At 39.3% G+C, this 20,483-nt stretch overlaps 1 protein-coding gene across 3 annotated transcripts in view; it reads right to left on the bottom strand.

Annotated features, from left to right (window-relative positions):
- Nucleotides 1-19,806, bottom strand: part of CCDC93 (coiled-coil domain containing 93) — a 34,295-nt gene extending 14,489 nt beyond the window's left edge. Inside the window, exons 1-11 of one of the 3 annotated variants that reach the window (XM_068195270.1) lie at nucleotides 19,513-19,806; nucleotides 18,168-18,281; nucleotides 16,443-16,537; nucleotides 13,848-13,959; nucleotides 11,328-11,426; nucleotides 10,222-10,278; nucleotides 6,690-6,790; nucleotides 5,543-5,582; nucleotides 4,032-4,124; nucleotides 3,519-3,569; nucleotides 2,472-2,558 (exon numbers count right to left, since the gene is read on the bottom strand). In XM_068195270.1, the coding sequence (XP_068051371.1) occupies nucleotides 2,472-2,558; nucleotides 3,519-3,569; nucleotides 4,032-4,124; nucleotides 5,543-5,582; nucleotides 6,690-6,790; nucleotides 10,222-10,278; nucleotides 11,328-11,426; nucleotides 13,848-13,959; nucleotides 16,443-16,537; nucleotides 18,168-18,281; nucleotides 19,513-19,791 (1,128 nt within the window). In that variant the 5' untranslated portion in view covers nucleotides 19,792-19,806. Of the gene's footprint in view, nucleotides 1-2,471; nucleotides 2,559-3,518; nucleotides 3,570-4,031; nucleotides 4,125-5,542; nucleotides 5,583-6,689; nucleotides 6,791-10,221; nucleotides 10,279-11,327; nucleotides 11,427-13,847; nucleotides 13,960-16,442; nucleotides 16,538-18,167; nucleotides 18,282-18,648; nucleotides 18,811-19,332; nucleotides 19,489-19,512 lie in introns of those variants that run through there. The other 2 variants (XM_068195271.1, XM_068195272.1) reach the window with 2 other exon arrangements.
- Nucleotides 19,807-20,483: the final 677 nt, after the last annotated feature.

The raw sequence follows: 20,483 nt of genomic DNA on the forward strand, positions 1-20,483 counted from the left end.
TTTTTTGTGTGTGCACATGTACTGCTGACACCAGCCTTTGAGAACTACTCCATCCAGCATGCATTGCCAAGAGTGTCTCATAAATGCATAACAGACAGCAATCTGGATCCAGTCTCCTCTTCTCTCTGAATTGTGAAAGCAAAGCTGACAGAAACATTCTTTATCAAACATAACATTTAGAATAGAAATTGTTATTTGCAGTAGACAAAAGAATCATTAAAAACCAGCGAGATCTTGATCTGTAAGGGATTATTTGCCTAAAAATTATTTGTACCTATTGGAAGTCTTTACTTTGATACTTATATCCATCTGTTTTTGTAATTTGCTTCATGCACTCAGACTTTTTTTTCACTTAATCCATTTTCCAATATTTCACTAGAAAACCAGTTAATTTTCAAGTACCTCAAATGCTAATTTATAGTCTGTCAAAGCCTTCAATACTAAGTGTTTTTTGAATAATTACCAAATGTTGACAACTGCTACAATGCATAATCAGCTAAAATGCTACAAGAAGTGTAATATACTCTTCACTCATATTTGCTCCTCATTTCACTCCAGGCAGATGGGTAAGCAGCTTAATTTTAAATTAAAATAAGAGGCAAAGCCTGCCTTCCTCCTCCACATTTTCTATGTAATTTATTGAAGAGCAGCTTAATGATCTGTTATGTTTTTACATCCACAGCAAGAAAAGACCAATTCTGATGGCTTAACCCAACAATTCAGAGGCTTTCTTCGCTTTTGTTGTTAGGAAAGGAAGAAATGCCTCTAAGCAACACCTGTGACCCTGAACTACTCAACAAATACACACTCAGTCTTATTTATTCTTCTCATTATTTAGTCAAATTACATTCCTTCATCATGTTATGCATTCCAAAACCTTATCCTTCTCACCACCACATTTAGCCTCTCACATGCATAAGATACAAATGGAGAAAAATGGAAATGCAAGAGAAAGAAACATGAGCTAAACCAGTCTGAGACTAATGTTTGTAGAAATAGTAAAAATTCATGTAGTACAGCTTTGGCATAAAAAAGTGAATCATATTTCAAGAAGTGAACTTTACATCTTGCTTTTTGAAAATGGGAGAATCATCACTACTGTCTCTGACTGTTTAAAGATGATCAATTTGCTACTCATTAATATTTTTCTGTCAGTATTTTCAGAAGGTGAGGAATGACACTACAATCCTTCCTCCAGTTCACTCAGCAGGTTAACATGGCAGCAGAATGGAGGGGCAAATGCAGAAAATTCTAAGCATTGATCTTCTGCAAAAATGCCTTTTGCAAGAAAGATCCCTCCCATAGCAACATCAGACCTAGAATTTGCCTTGTCAGGTATCTTTACTGGGCTTGTGGATTCTATTAAGACTCTGGTAAACAAATAAGCACTATTGTGTTTCTCAGGCTATGTACAATTACCAGGGGCTATTGAATTATATCCAAACATTGCTGATGCTTGGATAAACTCTTTGATAACATCCTTAATTCTTTTCCTGGTGCATGCATACGTGCACAGAAATTCTATTTTTTTAATCACATCCCATAGATTTGAAAAGTGATCTATTTTTGGTTTGACTTGAATCAGTTCTTACTTTTCAGAGTATTAATCACTGCTCTACTATAATAGTCAAGGTCCTGCTCTCTTCTCTCAGAACAGAAGAAATGTAACATTGAAATATGACCCTTGGGCTTCTGTTCTTCCAATCTTTTATAATGAAGAAAGGCCAAGAATTTGCTGTTGAGCTATAGGGTTTATCTCCAAAATGGGAAAGCTCCATACCTCAAATGTGTCAACAAAAAGGAAGAAATATGAGAAGACTATTGGACAAGTAAGAGCGACCTATAACTCATATCTGGCAGTGATGTATTGGATGCATTAATTGCTTGAAGAGTCAGATTTTCTTTTCACATTACTGCAAAAAAACAATCACAGCTGAACACAGTAACTGGAGCAAACACACACATTTAATTGCTTTGACTTCTCAAAGCAACAAAGGTTTGGGTTTGACGAGATGAGATTCAAAACTTGAGATCCAGGGCATGACTGAGAACTGGAGTCCAGTGCAAACATCTGGAAATCTGAATGAAGGAGGCCTAGACTTTTCTCTGAGCAGGCCCACAGAACTGTATTTCTGCGCTTAACACCGAACATTTTAAAGCATATCAAGAATTTAGGCCTCTAGTTTGAACAGATAGAACTTAGGCCCCTCTTCCTCCATGAAAGCATTCAGGCAGGCGCTTAAACCCAAATTAGTCCAAATACAATTTAGGGATATGTACTATCACACCAAAAGCCTGGGTATGTTTAAGCCTCTTTAAAGTACTTTCCTGAATTCTGGCTGTGCTGCTGCCCACAGCATGTATTAAAGTGTGTTTCAAGAGAATCATGGCAATGAAGTTGGCAGCTTAAAGCCTAAATTAAAAAGCTATCAAACACCACATGGTTAAACCCACTCAGGTAACACACTTACCTTCTCAGCATATTCAGACACAATTTGCTTGATCTCATCTGACTGGAGCCCAACAATCTGGCCAACTGTGCTGGCTGTCAGTTTGCCCTGCAATTGTATCAAGAAAATGCTTGGAATTGCCTGTACTTTTACATGACAATATCCAATAAGTTCTAATTGTAAACAGAAATTAGTAAAATGAGTAATAATCTCCAATCATAAGAAAAGTCCAGGAAACATTCCACCCGCCAAACATAATTTTGCTGATAGAAATTTCTCACTTAAATCTTTTTAGCAAATTTTTCTTCATATTTCAGAAACTTTTTATTCTTTATACTGAATTTTGCATTTGCTTAATAAACCTCTAAGCACGCAGGCATGTGCAAGAATTCACCTTTAAACTGCATGCATGTATAAAACCAGTTTTCAAACAGACCTGAATTCTACAATGGATTTCAGCACAAAGCGTGTCAGTCAGCTCTGAGACAAGACTAATTATTACCTTTTTTTCATGACTCCAGCATAAACAGAAATAATGTTTAACAACTGAAATTATTTCCAGTCCTTTCACCCAGAAATCAAAGAACAGACTACAAGTTCCACTATATCGTTAAATACAATTAATTAAGAAGATACCTATCCAGTATTTCCTGTGGCTTAGACTAATGTTGTTGTATTTATAAGTGCTTTGAAAAGAACCTTGAAAGGCACAGTTTTCCAGCACTCTCCTCAGTAATCTTCTGAATAGCTTCACAAGATGAATAAAGTAAGATAGTGCATCTTGGGTAGCTGCAGAGTGATGTCTTTCCCCTGAAATTCTTGTGGAAACCATTTGAACGAGGCATTTATTTATATTGTCATGATCATTTCAAGGTAAATGATGAACTAATTAGCCTTGTAAAAATTTATTGTCTTCCTAATTCAACCATTTTTATGCACTCTCCTTATGAAAATTTAAACACAGTCATTCCATGACTTCAGACCTGAATCAGGAGTCTGATTTTAAGAATAATGACCACAATCAACCATAATTTAAACAAAGCTGTATCAGTTTTAAATGCTACTGACCTCTTCTGTTGCCATTGCAGCCATTCCAGTCATCAGAGTTTTAATGCGAAGCTACAGCAAAATATGAAGAATTATACACAACAATTTAACTCATATTATTTAGCTATTTTTCTGCCAGGGACACACACATATAATTAGTATCATATAATGGGTATTTTAAAATATGTAATAGGGCCCTAAATCTATGAAAAGAAGAGGCAGTTAAAGTTACCAAATTTAAAGTTACCAATTTAAAGTAAACTTTCACTCTGACTATTCAGCTCCCATTGTCAACCAAAACTCAATCTTTTAAACAAATGCTCAGATTCAAGGGAAACAAAAGTCTTTGGATGTTAAACATCAGCAAGCATTAATTTTGTGCATCAATTTCAGGCTCTGTATTCTCCTGTAAGAAGCAACTCTCACTTCAACTAACCATGGAAATTTTCCTTCTTTTGGAGAATGACTGGGCAGTGAAATTGCTGCTCTGACCCCAGGTTGATAACTCCCATGCCTACTGTGTCTGGGGCTCACCTCTTCAGCAGCCTGAAGGTCATCTTCATCACAAGGCTCAGCTTTCCCTGCTGCTGCAAGCCCAGGAGGTAGCACTGCTTTTTTATCTTCAGCCTTTTAAAGAAAAATTAAGACATTATTATAACTAGTTCCAATATTCCAAGGTGTTAAGAAAGACATCAAGGAGAAAAATGGAATGTAGCTGTTCTGTTTAAAAGACTACATTTCAGCTACTGGAACATCCTCACCCTCCAAATCATGCCAGCTGAAATGTAAGCCTTCCTGATTTCTCACAAGTATTCCACCTGTGTCTCTGGCTTCCTATGGACTTATCTGGTCTGAAGACTCCTTATTCCACAGCCTTCTGAGAGCTGCCAGCCTCAGGAGACAACCCAGAATATGATGCCTACTACACAGGACAAGACTGATTTTTTGATTTTTTTTTTTTTAATAAATCGTTTTTGTAACTTAATATTGGTGTAACAAACATACAACATAAAAATTGCAAACATGCCTGGTTCAGTTAGAAGAATTTATACCACTGTAATAAAGAGAACTGGGGACAGCCAGACTCAATTTCTAGGTCACCCTACCACACCACTAACATACTTCACTGTCCACTTCTGCCTTACTGGAGGCTCAGCTGCCACAGCAGTCACGATGAACATCTAATATACAATAACCCAAAGGCAACAGAATTTTTAAAGAAACAAAATAAACTCTATAAACATGACTAGTGGTTACTCTGAGGGGAAAACAGGCATGCCTAGATTGGGAAATATCTCCATTTATAAAGACTTAAATGTGACATTTGTATGTGAAATATTGAGATAATGAAGAAGAGCAACTTTAATCTACTCAATGTATTGCTGGGTCCATGATGTGTTTAATGCATTATCTTCATTATCTTTGTCTGTAATAAAAACTTGTAGTCAAATTAATATCTGCATTGAAATCACAAAACTGCAGGCACCCTGCATTTTATGGACATTTTAAGATCCCATAATCATCAAAAGCATAGCAAGGATGCTAATTTTCAAGGAGGACAATGATTTATTTATAATTTTACTTATTTATAGGTTTCTCTATCACATTAAACAAAGTGTTTTGTAATAAATGTCTATAATATTTCTTACCAAATTTAATGTTTTTTGAAAAGAAAGACCCTTTAATGATCACATCATGGAACACTCAGTTAAAAGATACTAAACAGACAAAATATGTCACTACCTAACAGTAAAAGTCAAACCAAAACAAACACAATGCCCAAACCCTCTTTCTTCTAAACAAAAAATAAGTTTGCAAAATATGATCCGTGAGCAGAGATGAAGGAAATCCTTTAAAAAGTGTAAGCAATTCCACCTTTCATGGCATGCAGATTTTTAGTTCCAGTTAACCATTTTTAAAATCTGTTAATAGTGGACGTTATAGCTGTTTATTCTGCTGTATTCTTTTAAGATTTCACAGTAACCAACACTTCAACAATGCAGTTCTTCACACAATTTGAATATTTTAAATTAGTATATTTTTACCTGTTCTGTTTTTCCTGCTTGTCTGCTAAATCCATATCTCCTAAAAGAACAATAGTAATATAAAGGAAAAATACTGTTGTTTATGACTTCCACAAATACATTAAGTTTTTATCAATTTTCAGCATAAGATATGCACCAAGGGCCAGGATTAAATTAGTTTTGAAATGTTTCAAGCAAACTAAATAAGCAGGTACTGAAGCATATTTATAGAATGGTTTCAGATCCATCATCCAAATATTCCATATTCCTTCCATCAACATTTGCACATCTTGACTTTCCATAAAATACTGTCATGGAAAGTTCATGAGAGGAAAAGGTAACACCCTCTTCCCATTTGAAAGTTAATCCTGAGCTATTACACTACAGTCCATGTTACTGTTAAAAGGAAAGAACTCAAAACAGTGAGACAAAAAAAATCAAAAAATCTGTGGCTTTGGGGGAAAAGAAGCCCCAGAAGATACAAAATGGAATTCAGATGTAATCTGAACTTGTTAAGTATTAAGAGCTCAGACAGCAGACAAGATGTCCTTGCCACTAAACTGTGAAAAGAAAATTGGAAATAGAAACTAGAAATAGAAGCTCTGTAACTTCATTTTTATGTGTTTGGAGAGCTCAGTAAACCAGAGGGACTTTCAGAGATAATGGAAAGGTGAATGCCTTGGTAACTTTGTCTCCAAATGAAAGTTTTTAGGAAAGTGAGAAGACAAAACATTCAACCATGATGCAGCCTCCTCATGCAGCAACCACATGAGAATGAGAAAAAGAAGCAACAGCAACTGCAGGTCCTTTTTCACCAAATTTTCAGTGGATTGCTTGCAAAAACCTAATATTGATTGACACGCACTACCTGGAAGGATGATGCATTTAAGCCATTTTAATAAAAAACTGGTATGTTAAAAAAACACACCCTAGAAGGAGCATAAAACCTGGTCTCCCATTGTACAAAATATGGCTCACAAATATGAGGAATGTCCAGTCCCCAGAGAATTTACAGGGTAAGGAAACAAAATCTGAAACCAAACAGGAGTAAATCCAAAATGGCTCAATTCTGAAGTAGTAGGAAAAACTCTACCACAATCCAAATTTTATCTGTACTGCTTGTAATACACACTATAAAACCCAGAGAGAGCTAAATGAAGCTTCTCACCTGCCATATTCCAGAAGTGTAGCGTGAACCTTTGATTCCTCATCCAGCAGTTCCTCAGCTCCTGTCTGACGTTTGTATTTTCTCTGGGGTTTGTAAACCTCCTGCGAGACAGTGAATGAGTTCAGGGTTTGTAAAAGGGTTTTCTAAAATAAATGAGGAATTGTCAGCTAAAGCGTTTGTTTTCCAACTCAATATACTTACCCAAATAAACATCCTTCACTTGCTCTTTTTGGAATTACATTATACAACCTTACTGAATTAATTTCTAAGAAATTTGCTATAGAAATTGTCTAAGTTTAAATAAAAATCATAAATTACTATTTAACATGAAACGATGTCTCAACCATCTCCTCTGTCATGTTTGAAAGAAGAGTAAAAAGTAACATACACAACATCTGTTAAAATGATTTGGCTAATGCCAGTGTCTAGAAATGTTACCTTCTCTGTGAGTTAATTCTATTTTTAAACTCTGATTAGATAATTAAATGCAATTATTATCTATTCAATGATCACAGGTTATAATGGAATTAAACCAGATTTTATTACAATTTAAGGAAAAAAATGTCTCAAGAAGTTTGATAGTAAAATGACTTTAATCTCCTGCTATCCAAGTGTAATGCAATAGCTCAACAACAGCCCACCAAATAAAACAAAAATTCACAATTACTATTTTGTGCTGATAGAGCTGCTTCCAATTTAAAAACAAAAGGGAGAACATTTATTTTTAATCTGGCTTTCCATACTACACAAACTATTATATTCAACAAACAATTCCTGCACCATAACACTTCTGAAATGGCTTTCCATCTTTTTCAAAGATGTAATCCCAAAGTGGAGATTTCAAACAAGTACAAATTGACAATATTCCTTGGCAAGCTTCTCCTGAATTTCTAAGTTGCCCTTTACAATTTTTACTTCATTTATAGTCTTAATTTCTGTCATCTTTGCTTGCAGCTATTCAGCTTGCTACATTTTTGACTGTCACATGAAAAAGCTTTTTATGACCAGGGATCTCCCACTAAATGCACACATCTAAAAAAGGTAATGTAAGTCATAAAAATAATTCCAGCTTTATGATGACATTCTATTTTATACCTGTGCTACATGAAGCGTAGGCATCACACCATAAACATTAGTCTTGGCAGCAGGTAATTGAGTGGTTGAAGAAAACCACTGCAAGATAACCTCAATTCACCAGCCAGTCACCCTTCAGCAGCAGTAGTCCTTATTCCAATGACCATCACTGATATTTAACATTCCCTTTTCCAACATTTAGATCATGACCTTGAATCTTAGGGTAGAACCTTTCCCCTTGAGGAAAAAGGGTTGGTCCTAAGATCAGTTACAATACTGAATTGACACAACTGACTAATCTTTCACACCTGCTGACCCTCCTTTAGGAGAGTGGATTTCTCTTCCAATTCCAGTGCACAATGATTCAAAGGTGACCTGCAAAAGAACCTTCATCTAATGGCCACCTTCTCCTCCTTCCAGTTCCTATGGATAGATAGGAAAGCTTGTGCACATTCTGCCTTGAAAAATTCATCCTGTGTGCTCTAGACTGCACTCATGCATAAATGTCTTAGGAGATCTCATGAACTAATCTTTCATTAAGAAAAGCAGGTGCCAGCTGTAGAAGACATGATTCTGAGAGAGCTCATCTATTTAAGGAAAAGATGTTCGGCTAATAACACTCCAAGTAATGATGAACAAAAGTAAAAAAATTATGTACCATGAAGTTGCACCTGCAAACTAGAGGTCTGTGAGACAGAGTAGTAGACAGAATACAAATTAATAGAATATAAACACTAAACCCTGCAAACACTTCCGGTTCTCAGTAACCAAAGGCAACCCTTCATCACTGTTAATTAAATATCCTCTTTATTTTTATAAACTACACTGAAAATTTTAGGTACTGGTGTCCCATAACAGTATTGTGATTATTTTGTTTCTGTCTCTTCAGTGACAAGGTCAAGATCAGCCACTTGGATACAGACTCTTTAGTGCTACTTAAAGACAATGCAGGTAAAAGGCAGACTTGAAAAATCAGGACAATTATTCTGAAAATTGAAAATAAGCAGATGAGCTTCATGTGCCACTTGATAGAACATACTTTTGGAATTTGCTTTCTCACACAGGTTAGCATTGTCTCTCAGTTTGAAGGGCTATCCAGATGCATAAATGATGCAATGATACCTATGCAGAGGGTGAGCTAATATGTAAAACAAAATACATGTCTCACTGGAAAGGCAAGTGTTTCTAGTTAAAGACTCATTGTAAGTCTGCTAATAATTAAAAAACCCAATCAAATCATGGGGAACAACACTTTAGAAACTGTAACTGAAATTTCCAAAACAAGGACAATTATTCAAATAGATTAACAAAGGCATTACATTGGTCATCACCTGGAGACTTTCATTGCAATGTTATTCTACAAACACATGCTGTAATTCAACCACATATAGCAGGCTCAGCAGCACTCAGGTTATTTGTACAGAACAACAACTACCTCCTTCCAAAACCGACGAAAGAGTAAGGTGACTTGTCTGAGAGTAAGGTGACTTGTCTGGACCGTTACACAGCCTCTCATGTGGCTCCTTACACCAGCACTGAGCACCTCCACCTAGGCATGAAGAGCTCAGGGTGCCTGGCTAGAGCTGTCTGAAAAAACTGATTTTCTCAAGAGAGCAGGGTTTCACTTTCTATTGAAGAGCCTTGAAAACGTCCCATTCAAAGCAAACCTAGATTTCTCCTCTCTTGTCAAATGCTGGCCTGGAATTTATCAAGATGGTCCAAAAACCCCCAAAGCAGCAGCAAACTACTGTGAGTCAGAAATGGTGAATTGATGATCCCAAGCAAAGAGGGAAATTAGAAAGCAAGGACAGAAACTCCGGTTGCCAGCCAAACAGCTGAATTCAGGTATGAGAGTGAGAGAGCCCAGGTATTTTACTATTTTACCTCTCTGTAGCATTCATGAACAAGCTTTCAAAAAATAAATACAAACAGTTTATCCATGAGTTAGAAGATTTGCATGTGACCAGGGAGAACACAGGTGAGACCACCTTTCCCAACCAACATCTGCTACTTGAAGAAAACATTTCTGAAGTAGGGTGTGTACTTTCACTGCTAATTACAAGAAGTGAAAAAGTCAAGTTCTGAAATGCAGATAATTGAGATCATCACCATATTAACTGATTTCAAGACAAACAGCACAACTGCCGATAGCTTCAAACACACATTTAAGTCTGCTGAAGGTTTAATAGTCTGCAAGCTACCCTGTGACTTTTGTTTGATAGTGTAGGGTTCCACACAGCCCAAGCAGGCAGTGGATATGGTTTATCTACTCATACACTGCATGCCTATGAATCTGATATCAATACTGGCATTTGAGACCTGTCTCAAGAATGAAGATCAACATGTAACTTAATTGGGATCTTCTCGTGAGAAAACCCAATCAACCCAGAATGAACCACCTCCATTTCATTACTAAAACCACTCACCGGCCGTAAAAAAAGAAATCTAACATACTTACAAAGATATCAGTAACTGTTTTGAGTGCTTTCTCTTTTCTTTGCATGAATTCATCATCCTGAAAGACATTAGTGGAGATAATTAAAAATACCAGAAATGCAGACTAAATGTCAAACATTCTAAAGATCCTGTGAAACAAAGCTGCCAAACAGTTTCTGAGTTGCCCAATGATTTGGTGAAATGTTAGTGATTTGCTGTAACAAGAAAAGTACTTGCTTCTGCCTTCAGATGGGAGATAGATCATCAAAACTGTGTCCAGATCAGCAGCCTGGCTGCTCTCTGCTCATGCAGTACCTGACACAAAAGCAGTCCCAGCCCACTACTGGGATCTCCAATCTTTAATACACTATTAAGAAATGAAGCTGGGACAGACTTGATGTGGAAAAGAGACATTTCTTCTACTGTTTAGTTTCTAAGCATTAAAGATAATAATTAAAAAAAATCAAAATCAAAACCACCCCAAGTTAATAAAATCTATGTATTCCAATACTAGGGACATCTGCCTTTAATCCTGTTACTAAGGGACAAAACTTGGATTCTAGATGTTAAAAATGGAATTGCCATGTGATATGTATGAACAGAACTGATAGCTTTGCACTACAGGCACATATCCAAGCTCATTCAATCTCTCCTCCTCTACCAAAGAAACTTCATATCATTGCTGAAGAACAGTTCAATTACTGAATGAAATTTTTTACAAATCTAGTTTTCAAGAACAAATTTTGGGGTTTGGATGCAGGAAGACAAGAGCTCCCTTTCAGCACTCTGAAAGAAACCCCAAATTATAGAGTATTAACAACATATCAGTTCTCAATTAACTACATTAGCTTCTCCACAGCATGCTGTGTGTTTCTGAACAGCTAGAATGGCACAAAAATACCAAATACTGCAGAAAACTAAGGCAATCATTAGGCAAAAGTTAGCCAGAATCTACAAATGCCTCGTTTTTTCCCAGATATATTTGTAGGGAATTCCTTTATGACCCATTCATAAAACAATTGCAAGAGCAACTCTGGCAAAGTGTGCAGGTTTTCAGAGCTGTGAGGCTGGTACTGCAACTGAACATCTGACATATTATAACAGAAAGAAGAACTGCCTTGATCTTACCTCTGGCAGTCTGTGAGTTTTTTGAAACTGTGATATAGAGTAAGAACGGACATAATCTCCCATTTCTTCCCTTGTTTCTATTGCACGTTTCACCAGCCACTGAAAATAAATTGTATTAGCTGAAAACAAAAAAATAATAGCAGCAAGCACCAAACTACAGCCTAATTTTTTAATACATGATAAAAGCTAAAAGCACATTTTTAAGCACAGAAACAAGAGCATGTGATTTATTTGTAAACATGGCAACTCTTTGGCCTAATCCTAACAAAATGTGTCAGTATTTGCTACTTTATAAACATTTCCTTTTCTTCTGTGCATATGTTTCTTCTATGAAATTCTCCTACTATAGATCACTCACTGGTTTAAAAGACTACAGCTCCAGCAGGAACAGACATATCTTCAAGCCTATGAAGTGTTCATGAAGAACCCATGCCTGTGCAAGACAAAAGGCTTCTTCTGACATTTATAAGACCACACAAAAAGCCACAAAATACTGAAGTACATTCTAAACAATGTTGGAGAAGATAAATCTTGCAGGCTGTCAACAGCCTGTGCAGGAGGTCACAAAAGAGTTGAGATCAATTGTGGGATCCAAGTTTGAACCAACAACTGTTTCCTGTGCTATAACCATGAACCCCTGGAAAGTGAGTGGAACATGATGACAACAAGAGATCAAAATGAAGACTGTTAATTACCAAGCACATCTCAACACAAGACTGTGTACATACTTTTGCCTGCGATCATATGCACAATTTATTAGGAAGAACAACAATATTTCTGCCCAACGGAATATTTGTTAGATTTTTTTAAATCTTTTTTTTAAAGTTCTGCTACAGTCTATGGCAGTGAGCCAACTCAGCCTAATTTCTTCCTGTAGGGAAGGATTCATCTAAATTCCTGCACTGTGCAAGAGCTAATGGGACACAATGCCAGACTTAAGAGCAAGCATTTGTAGTATTTGAAAACTGATTTGAAATTTACAGATACCAAGTGGAATCTTGATTTTAACAGGGCATTGAATAAAGTACATGATTCCTGCATGGTGTAGTCAGCATTTTATATTTTGCATAGTCTTTTTCAGAACACAGTATTCTGGTGACACCAATAAGTTTTCTTCAAAGTCTTGGCTAGGATGAAATGAGGAACCTGCAGTATATGGAACAGGCAGAACTTCACAGGGACCCGACAGAAAGCCACAATTTTTAAACCAAGATCCTCTCCATACCAAAAACTAAGCCCATCAAAAAAGACTTGTATGGGTCATCTCTACCACCTACTGGCCAGCCACAAATACTGCTCTTGGAGAAACCTAGAAGTAGATTTCCTCCCTGTTTGGAATTAATATTTCTCCTTTCCAGAAGTAATATCCCAAACCTGGATTTGGGATAAAGCAGGTGAGAGAAAAGAACACCTAGAGCTATTGCTCTTCCTAGGAGGAGGAACATATTTCCTATGAAAGAGGCCTAGTGTTGCCATCCAGTGACCAGGGCAAGAAACTCACTTGGGCTGAATTTTTTTTTTCCTGTGCAGGAAATGAGGGTTCAGAAGAAAGAATTCACACTAGCAAGATACAAACTTTTCACTTTAAGCAGCATCATCACAGCCTGAAAGCTGTGTAAGAGTAGCACACACCACAGAATGTTTTGTGGGGATTGCAGTTAAGTGTGGTTTTCCTTAGGAGCCTCCAACGAGAAGATAACAGGAAAGAGCACCAGGAAGTTTTCCCCACTTCTTACAGACTGAAATTTAGATTATTCTTACTTGCTAAATTCCTTTACAAGCATGAGGTAAGGAGATATTTAATGGAAAAGAACTTAACAATCTTAATTTTCCCTATCTGTCAAAGATACCTTTCTGTGTGTAGATGAAAGGAAAATCAAAAAATGATAACAACATGCCAAGGATTCTCAAAATACCACATGTAACTGGAATACATCAAGTGTTAGCTTAAATCTTTAAACTTAAGAACGAGGCACGTGGTGAGTTAGTGGTGCTCAACAAATACACAGTAAGAGGATCACTTGACAGAGCACAGTTTTTAAGTTATAGGAAATAAGGATGAATTATGCTTAAAGAAATTACCCCAGTGGCTTTTGCCTTATTCATACCCTTCTGATTCAAGGTCTATCTGCATAACTTGCTCCATAAGCTTAAACACAGACTGTAAGGTATTTGTTCTATTTCCTAGTCTGCCAAAGCAGACTATCAGATTCCACAAGAAGATTAAACTTAGGTTTCTTTAAGCAGGCATTCCACAATAGGCACAATCTGACTCCATTGCAAAGAATTCAGAGAGTTTGTTTTGTTTACTTTCTAAACGTGGATCAAACAATACTTAAAAATTCTATCATCCAAAATGTCACTTCATTCTTTAAATGCATTCATTCAAGCTACTTCTCTGTGCTTATTTATTCCAAAGTTAAATAAAGAGCCAAACAATAATTCTAAGCTTTGTTCAATTTTTTATGCAAGTTTTATGAACTTTTTCAGCAAAGTATCAATACACCATGAAATTATTACCTGTACAACAGGAAATATATGAATGAAATCCAGTCCCTGGATCTGATGTGGTTCCAAACGATGTGGACACTTCATTTTTGGTAACACTGACACAATTTTTTCAGTTAAGGCACTATTATAAAAACAACAAAAAGACAGATGTATATTTTCTACAATTTTCTTTTGTAAATTACAGATTATTTTTGCAAACACAGTAGTTCAAAGGTTCCCTCTAGTAACTTCCACTATATATAATGAAAAGAAATCAAACTCATTTACGAAACTGCTTTCACAGGCACTATTTATATCATCAGTCTGTGAAGAGGTGATTAAGCCCCACTTACAGGCTCCTACCTTGGAAATTCATTTAAGTACTACAGAAAATTTCAAGATCTGCATGTCTGGACAGATAAAATATCCATATAAAATACACCCACAAACATCTTTGCATGTTATAGGGTACACCCAACATGAAGAGACAGTAGCTTTAAGAACAGTTACATTAAGTAAGAGATGTGCACTCCAAGGAAGTCCAGAAGCAAATATAAGGACATAAAACTTTATTTAGCAGAACTCTCAAATATTGATGTTACTCCTGAAACTTTTTGAATTTAAATACATACTGCACTTAAAAGCTAAATACACACTTCACATACTTTTCAAGTGACTAAAACTGAATTTGCTGGCAGCAATCTCATTCTAGAGCTCAGTAAGTGAAAGGATTACCCTGCCACAAGGGATCCATCTGCAAGAAATTCATCCTGTTTCCACTGAATACCTAATTTTAAGGCAAGAATTTTTTTTGCTGTCAATGTTGGCAAGTACAATTTTAAAGCAGGTGTAACTACCGAGAAAGAAAACTTTACTTGGAAAACCAAAGCTATTTCCCCATGAAGGAAAAAAATGAACTGGTCCAGTACTGACCTCACTGATATTTAGTACTGTCCAAATGGACAACTAAGATCCTGGAAGAACAAAAGGGGATCAAGAGATATGAGACAGTAAACCAAAATCTGGGAATAGAGCCTGAAACGTTTTACTTCCTAAAGGGAAGTGAAGCACAATCAAAGCAAACGCAATTAAAACAAAAACTATTTATCCAATAGATGCAAGATCCTCTCCTAATGTATGCTTCCATGTTTATTTCAGCCCAGCAATTAAATAACAGGACACCATCACAATGGTGTAACACCATCACTTTGGAATAATACTGAGAAAACAGAGTTTAACTTTTCTTTATCTGGAAATGACCACAGAAGCCCTGAGCCTCAACCAACACAAACATTACATGGACATCAAAACAGCCTATGCTTCTATGATTCTGAACACTTTAGATTTACAAATAAATCATTGTTGCTGTTTTGGGAGAGAAGCCTGGTTTTTTTATTTTTTTGCCAGTTTTGCATTCAGTCAGCTGGAAAAATAACAGAACATTTTGAGAACAACTTAACCATTTCCTACCCTGTTGTTCTTAAGGATAACAGTGATAAAAAACTACCACTACCATTTTCATTCCTAGTCTCCACTTAATTCTTTGGACTCAGCAATGTTTTATGTAGTTAGTTATCTATGGTGATTTGAGTGTCTCCAAATGCAATTGCAATACCCACAAATATTTACTTTGAAAAGCCTTGCCAATGCTCTATGATTTTCAAGAAAACGCAGAAAGATGTTCTTTTTAACTACACTGAGTAAATAAGTCTCTTCATGCCACTATAACTTATCAGGCTAAACTTATTTCCTGCAAATTCTAATTACGGCTCTTTTATCAGAGATACAGATACAGAAATAATGGAGTTTAGAATGTGTTCCCAGCATAAACAATGTCTATAACCTCGCTGGTACAGGAATTAGCTGGCTTATGAGCAAATTCCATGCATAAGAAACGAAACAAAACAAAATGTTCTCATTGGGTCACCCTGAGGAAGGAAATCCTCCTCCTCAGTATGGGGCAGGTAACTATTTTGGCAACAGTGACATGCTTTAAATTCTGTTTGCTGATGCCTACAATTCCAACCCAGAACCATAAAAGGGAATCAGAGGTTATTTACACAGCAGAACTGCAGACACAGGGAACTCAGGGAAGGTCTTCTAATGTTGCACTCCAGCTTCCAGCAGCGTGGTCTCCCTCTGCCCTTTGCTTTGGCCTCTGCATCATCCCCCTTGTGCCAGCACAAGCATCTGTACAGCTGCACAGAGAACTGGATCCAAGAATTCATTCATGTTAAGACTATTTTCTTTTTTTTTTCTTTTGGGTTTTGGTTTTTTGGGGTTTTTTTGATAGGTTTTAATTTGGATCAGTTCCCATTTCAGTTCAGTGTGGAGCCACATAAATGCTTTCAGTGCTTAGTAGGGATATAAGTACATGGCAGCCCAAAGGGAATAGCCCTGCCTTTTTTGAAATAAGCTTCTTTCTGGATTTCAAATTTGTGGAATTACAGTCTGAGAAATGCAGAAACGTGTGCACTGTTTTGTAAACAGGCAGTCCCCAAAAGCAGGAAATTTGAACTAAAACTCTTTCTTAGAAACACAGCAGGTAACTTCCCCCTCCCCACCCACTTTTTATTTTCTAAGAAAAAGAAGAAAAATCCCCCACTTGCCATTTAATCAACTTACATTTTTTGACCAATGGTAGAGTTTTCCTGAAATAATAAATCCACGTCGATATCAAAGCTGCAGGTCGTGATACACCACGTCATGCCTCCCACCACCTGGCAAAGGAACAACAGCATGGTCAGGGTCATTTTAAACTGAAGAGTTAAGCCCAAATACATCTTTGAGGCTTTATTTATTTTAGAAACTACATTTCAGCAGTCTCACCATCCTCAGTATCCCCTCTGCTCTAAGACAGACTCAGATAACATAACCATACCAACTTCATACAATACTATACACAATACACATGTACAAGAAGGCAGAAACCAATCCAGCAGTTATTGACAATCTAAATTCCTCTCTTAGCTTTATATATTAGTTTTGAAAAAGAAAACCAAACAAACAAAAGGATAAAACACAACAGCATGTTAAATGTCATGACCTCTAAAAAGTGACCCTATCAAAGTTTTATCAAGGATCATAATTACTGCAGTCCTATATTTATTTTTTTATACACATCTTTGCTACTATTATATCTTGCTTCCTGACACATGCAACACAACGTGCTAGACACAGTATCAGCACAGCAAAGGAAATCCCCAGCTCTGCAGAAATCTCTTATTTCAGGCCCTATTCTGACATGGGCATATTTAAACTCCTGAGCCATTTCATCAATTTTACATAAGTATTTAAAGACATCCTTGCATAAACACGTGCAAGATAACCTAAACGTACGCAAAGGCAAAGAAGAGAAAAAGGGATTAAAATGTGGAATAACGTCCCATCATCACAGAGCAATTTAGGAACCCTGGTTTCTAACAAGGTTTCTGACATATCCCCCCTCCCACACTCCCCTCTATGATAACCTACATATCCCTTTTGCATTATCAGTGTGATCATTTTCAGTAGCAAGGTTAATTTCGGTGAGGTCGGGCACTGTCGTGAAATGGTAACTTAGCAATTGTATGTAAGTAACTAAAAGTGATTTGTACACATAAATGCAACAAGGTTACATTCTAAAGCAGTCTCCCTGAAACTTCTCTCTCGGTGAGCACAGACTCCTGAGTAGCGACTGTTAGCAATACCAAGGAGTTTGAATAAAATAAAATAAAATTGCAAAGTGAGGCTGTGCTACGATCAAAGAGAGAGCAGAAAACAGAAAAATCCATTTCAAGGCTGCTGTAATTCTGTGTTTTCAAAGCTTGGTTCAGGAATTTCTCACAGAGTCAGCATTAAAGCAATTCAGAAATCTCTCTTCAACCTGAATTTTGCTCACTGTTAGCATCACACACTTCCTGTCTAGGACAATGAAAGGTTAACAAATATGACATTCTAAAGATATGTAAAAACAGCCACAAAATAATCTCACCCGGCTGCTCCATTCTTACACAGACACTTCCTCATTTCTCATCAACGCTGTTTTTAAAATTACCATGCTCTCTCCAAGTATCCAAAGACTAGCTATTCTAAGTGCTGTTGGGAGAGAGAGGAAAATTCCCTGCACACAACTCTAGCATAGGCCATGGCACCCAAAAAAAGCAGACAGCAGTTAGTTTGCATCCAATTGTCTCCTCTAAAACAGGCCTTGCTGCACAAAATTGTCTTTTAAGGCCGAGGAGGTCCTGTCTGTCTGAAATTAGGTCATTTGCAGAATTATTCACACAGGGATGCCTCATAGGTTGCAACTGTCTCTTATAAAGTCTCTTATACTTAAAAGAGGGATTTGAAATATTGTAATGGCCTCACCTTGTCAAATGGTGATAACCCCTTGATTCTTGCTCGAAAATACCCAGCAGCCACCAAGAGTTCCAATATTTCAGTCAACTTGATGTTTTGTTCCTCATCTTCTCTTGTTTCAACCTGACAAACAAACAACAAAACAGTAATTCAGTTTTTCTGAATTCATTTTGAATTCTAATTTAAATTAATTTTGAAGAATGAGTATTTTCCAAGCCTTGGCACAGACCACGTATCAGGGGAAACTTGCCTTCCATTAGCACCTTGGTTGTTAATTTGAAGGACTTTCAAGAAACAGGTAACACATTTCTACATGGACTTAACATCACATATTTTCACCCAGTTAAATACTTTAATCTGCTCTTGCTGTTCAAACTCCTGGTCCACTGCTTGCCTCTAGCTACTAAGATTGTCCTATTGCCATAAGCCAGTTAATTTATTCTCCATTTCACACATTTCTTTCAATTTCAGGGTTCATAAACTCACACACTTCAATTTAACCTCTATCCCAGCCGAATCCAGGACACGCTTCTCTAATCCTTCTACAAAAACAGGAGGAGAAGCTCGCACGGAATTCCACTTTTTGGGCAATGCAATTTCAAAGCACGGCAGTGACAAAAGTAAACTGTGACGGGCAGCCCGCACCGCCACAGTGCTCCGAAGCCTCACCAGCACAGCCAGCCCGTCCCAGGGCTTTTGTCCCCACCTTACAGGATGAAACCCCACAGCTCCGGGGACACGCGTGATTTCCTAGAGGCACAGAGCTCCCAAACACCTCGGCCCTAGGCCGGAGAGCGGTCACAGGGCTCCAGGGACTGCCCCGAGGGGCTGCAGGGACCCACCTGCACACCCTCCCCACCTCCAGTCCTCTGGGCACCCTCCTCCTCTCCGCTCCCTCCCACGGGAACCCGGCGAGCCGGGCTTGCAGCGGGGACACGGGAAGGCGATGGTGCACCGAAGGTGACCGGCACAGCGGTGCCGGCAGCCCCACAGGCCTCCCCGCGTCCCCCGCGCCCAGCCCGCTGCGCGGCACCGACCCCCGCGCTCCCGGCGAGGGCCGGGACCCAGGGGAAGGAGCAGGCGGGGATCCCGGTGCAGCGGGGCCGGAGCAACAGCGGCCGCGCCTCGGCAGCGCCCGGGGGACGGGGGGCTGGGAGAGACGCGGCTCCGGTACCTCCTGCGGGGCCTGGCGCTCCTGTCCCCGCGGGACCCCCATCGCCCTCCGCCGCCGGCCGCGCCGCTGTCACGTCCGCTCCCCGCCGCCGCAGCGCCCCGGCGAAGGGGTGTTCCCGGCCGGCGGCTGCCGGGTTCCCCCGCCCCCGCTCAATGGTTCGCCCGCACCCTCCTTGCGTACGAGCGCATCCGGGCCGTGCCATTCGCGGCCGAGGGGTGCCGCGGAAGGAGGGCGGCGGCTCATGTGACTGACTGGCCGCGCGGAGCGCAACGGCCGCGGCCCCGCCCGCGGGCTGCGCCCTTGGGGGCGCCCCCGGGTGCCCCCGTGGCCGCGGCCCCTCAGAGCGCGGCTCCTCCCCGCGGGCCCCGGGCGCTTCCCCTGCGCGGCGCTGCCCTTCGCCCGCCGCTCATTTCTCCTTTTTTCCCTTTTGCAAGGGGTCCTGAGGCCTCCCGCCAGCATGGAGGACGAGTTACTGAGTGTTCTCACTGCGAGGCGCCTCACGGCCGCTCATGCCCCATTGGGCGCTGACACTTCTCATTGCCAGCCGTGTTTCCTTTGGTGACCTACCAGCTGAAGTGGGGTTTAATTCTGTTTTTTCTCCCCTGCACACAGGTCACAGGATCACTGAATCCATTAGGTTGGAAAAGACCTCTGAGATCAGCAGGTCCAGCATCGAACACCACCATGTCAACTGGACCTTGGCATCAAGGGCCATTTCCAGGCTTTCCTTAAACACTTCCAGGGACAGTGGCTCCACCACCTCCCTAAGCAGTTCATTCCAATATCTAATGACGCTTTCTGAGAAGTTTTTGCTAATACCAAATCTAAACCACCCCTGGCACAGTTTAAGATTACGTCCTCCCATCCTGTCGCTTGTTGCCTGGGAGAAGAGCCCGGCCCCCACCTGGCTGCACCCCCTGTCTGGAGCTGTAGGGAGACAAGGTCACCCTGGGACCCCCCACTCCTCGGCTGCTGCTCATCAGATTTGTGCTCCAGTCCCACAGCAAGAAACCCCCTAAGAAATCTGTGCTGGCTCTGGCTCATGGCACGATGGGGGCATGTCTGAGCATCCCCTGGTGGGAAGGTGGAGCCTGGCCTCCCACCCCGGCTTTGGCAGCACCAAAACATCTTTCTCCTGCTAGAGGTCAGGC

This window comes from Anomalospiza imberbis, chromosome 7 (assembly GCF_031753505.1).
Source record: "Anomalospiza imberbis isolate Cuckoo-Finch-1a 21T00152 chromosome 7, ASM3175350v1, whole genome shotgun sequence".
NCBI classification, from domain to species: Eukaryota; Metazoa; Chordata; class Aves; order Passeriformes; family Viduidae; genus Anomalospiza; species Anomalospiza imberbis.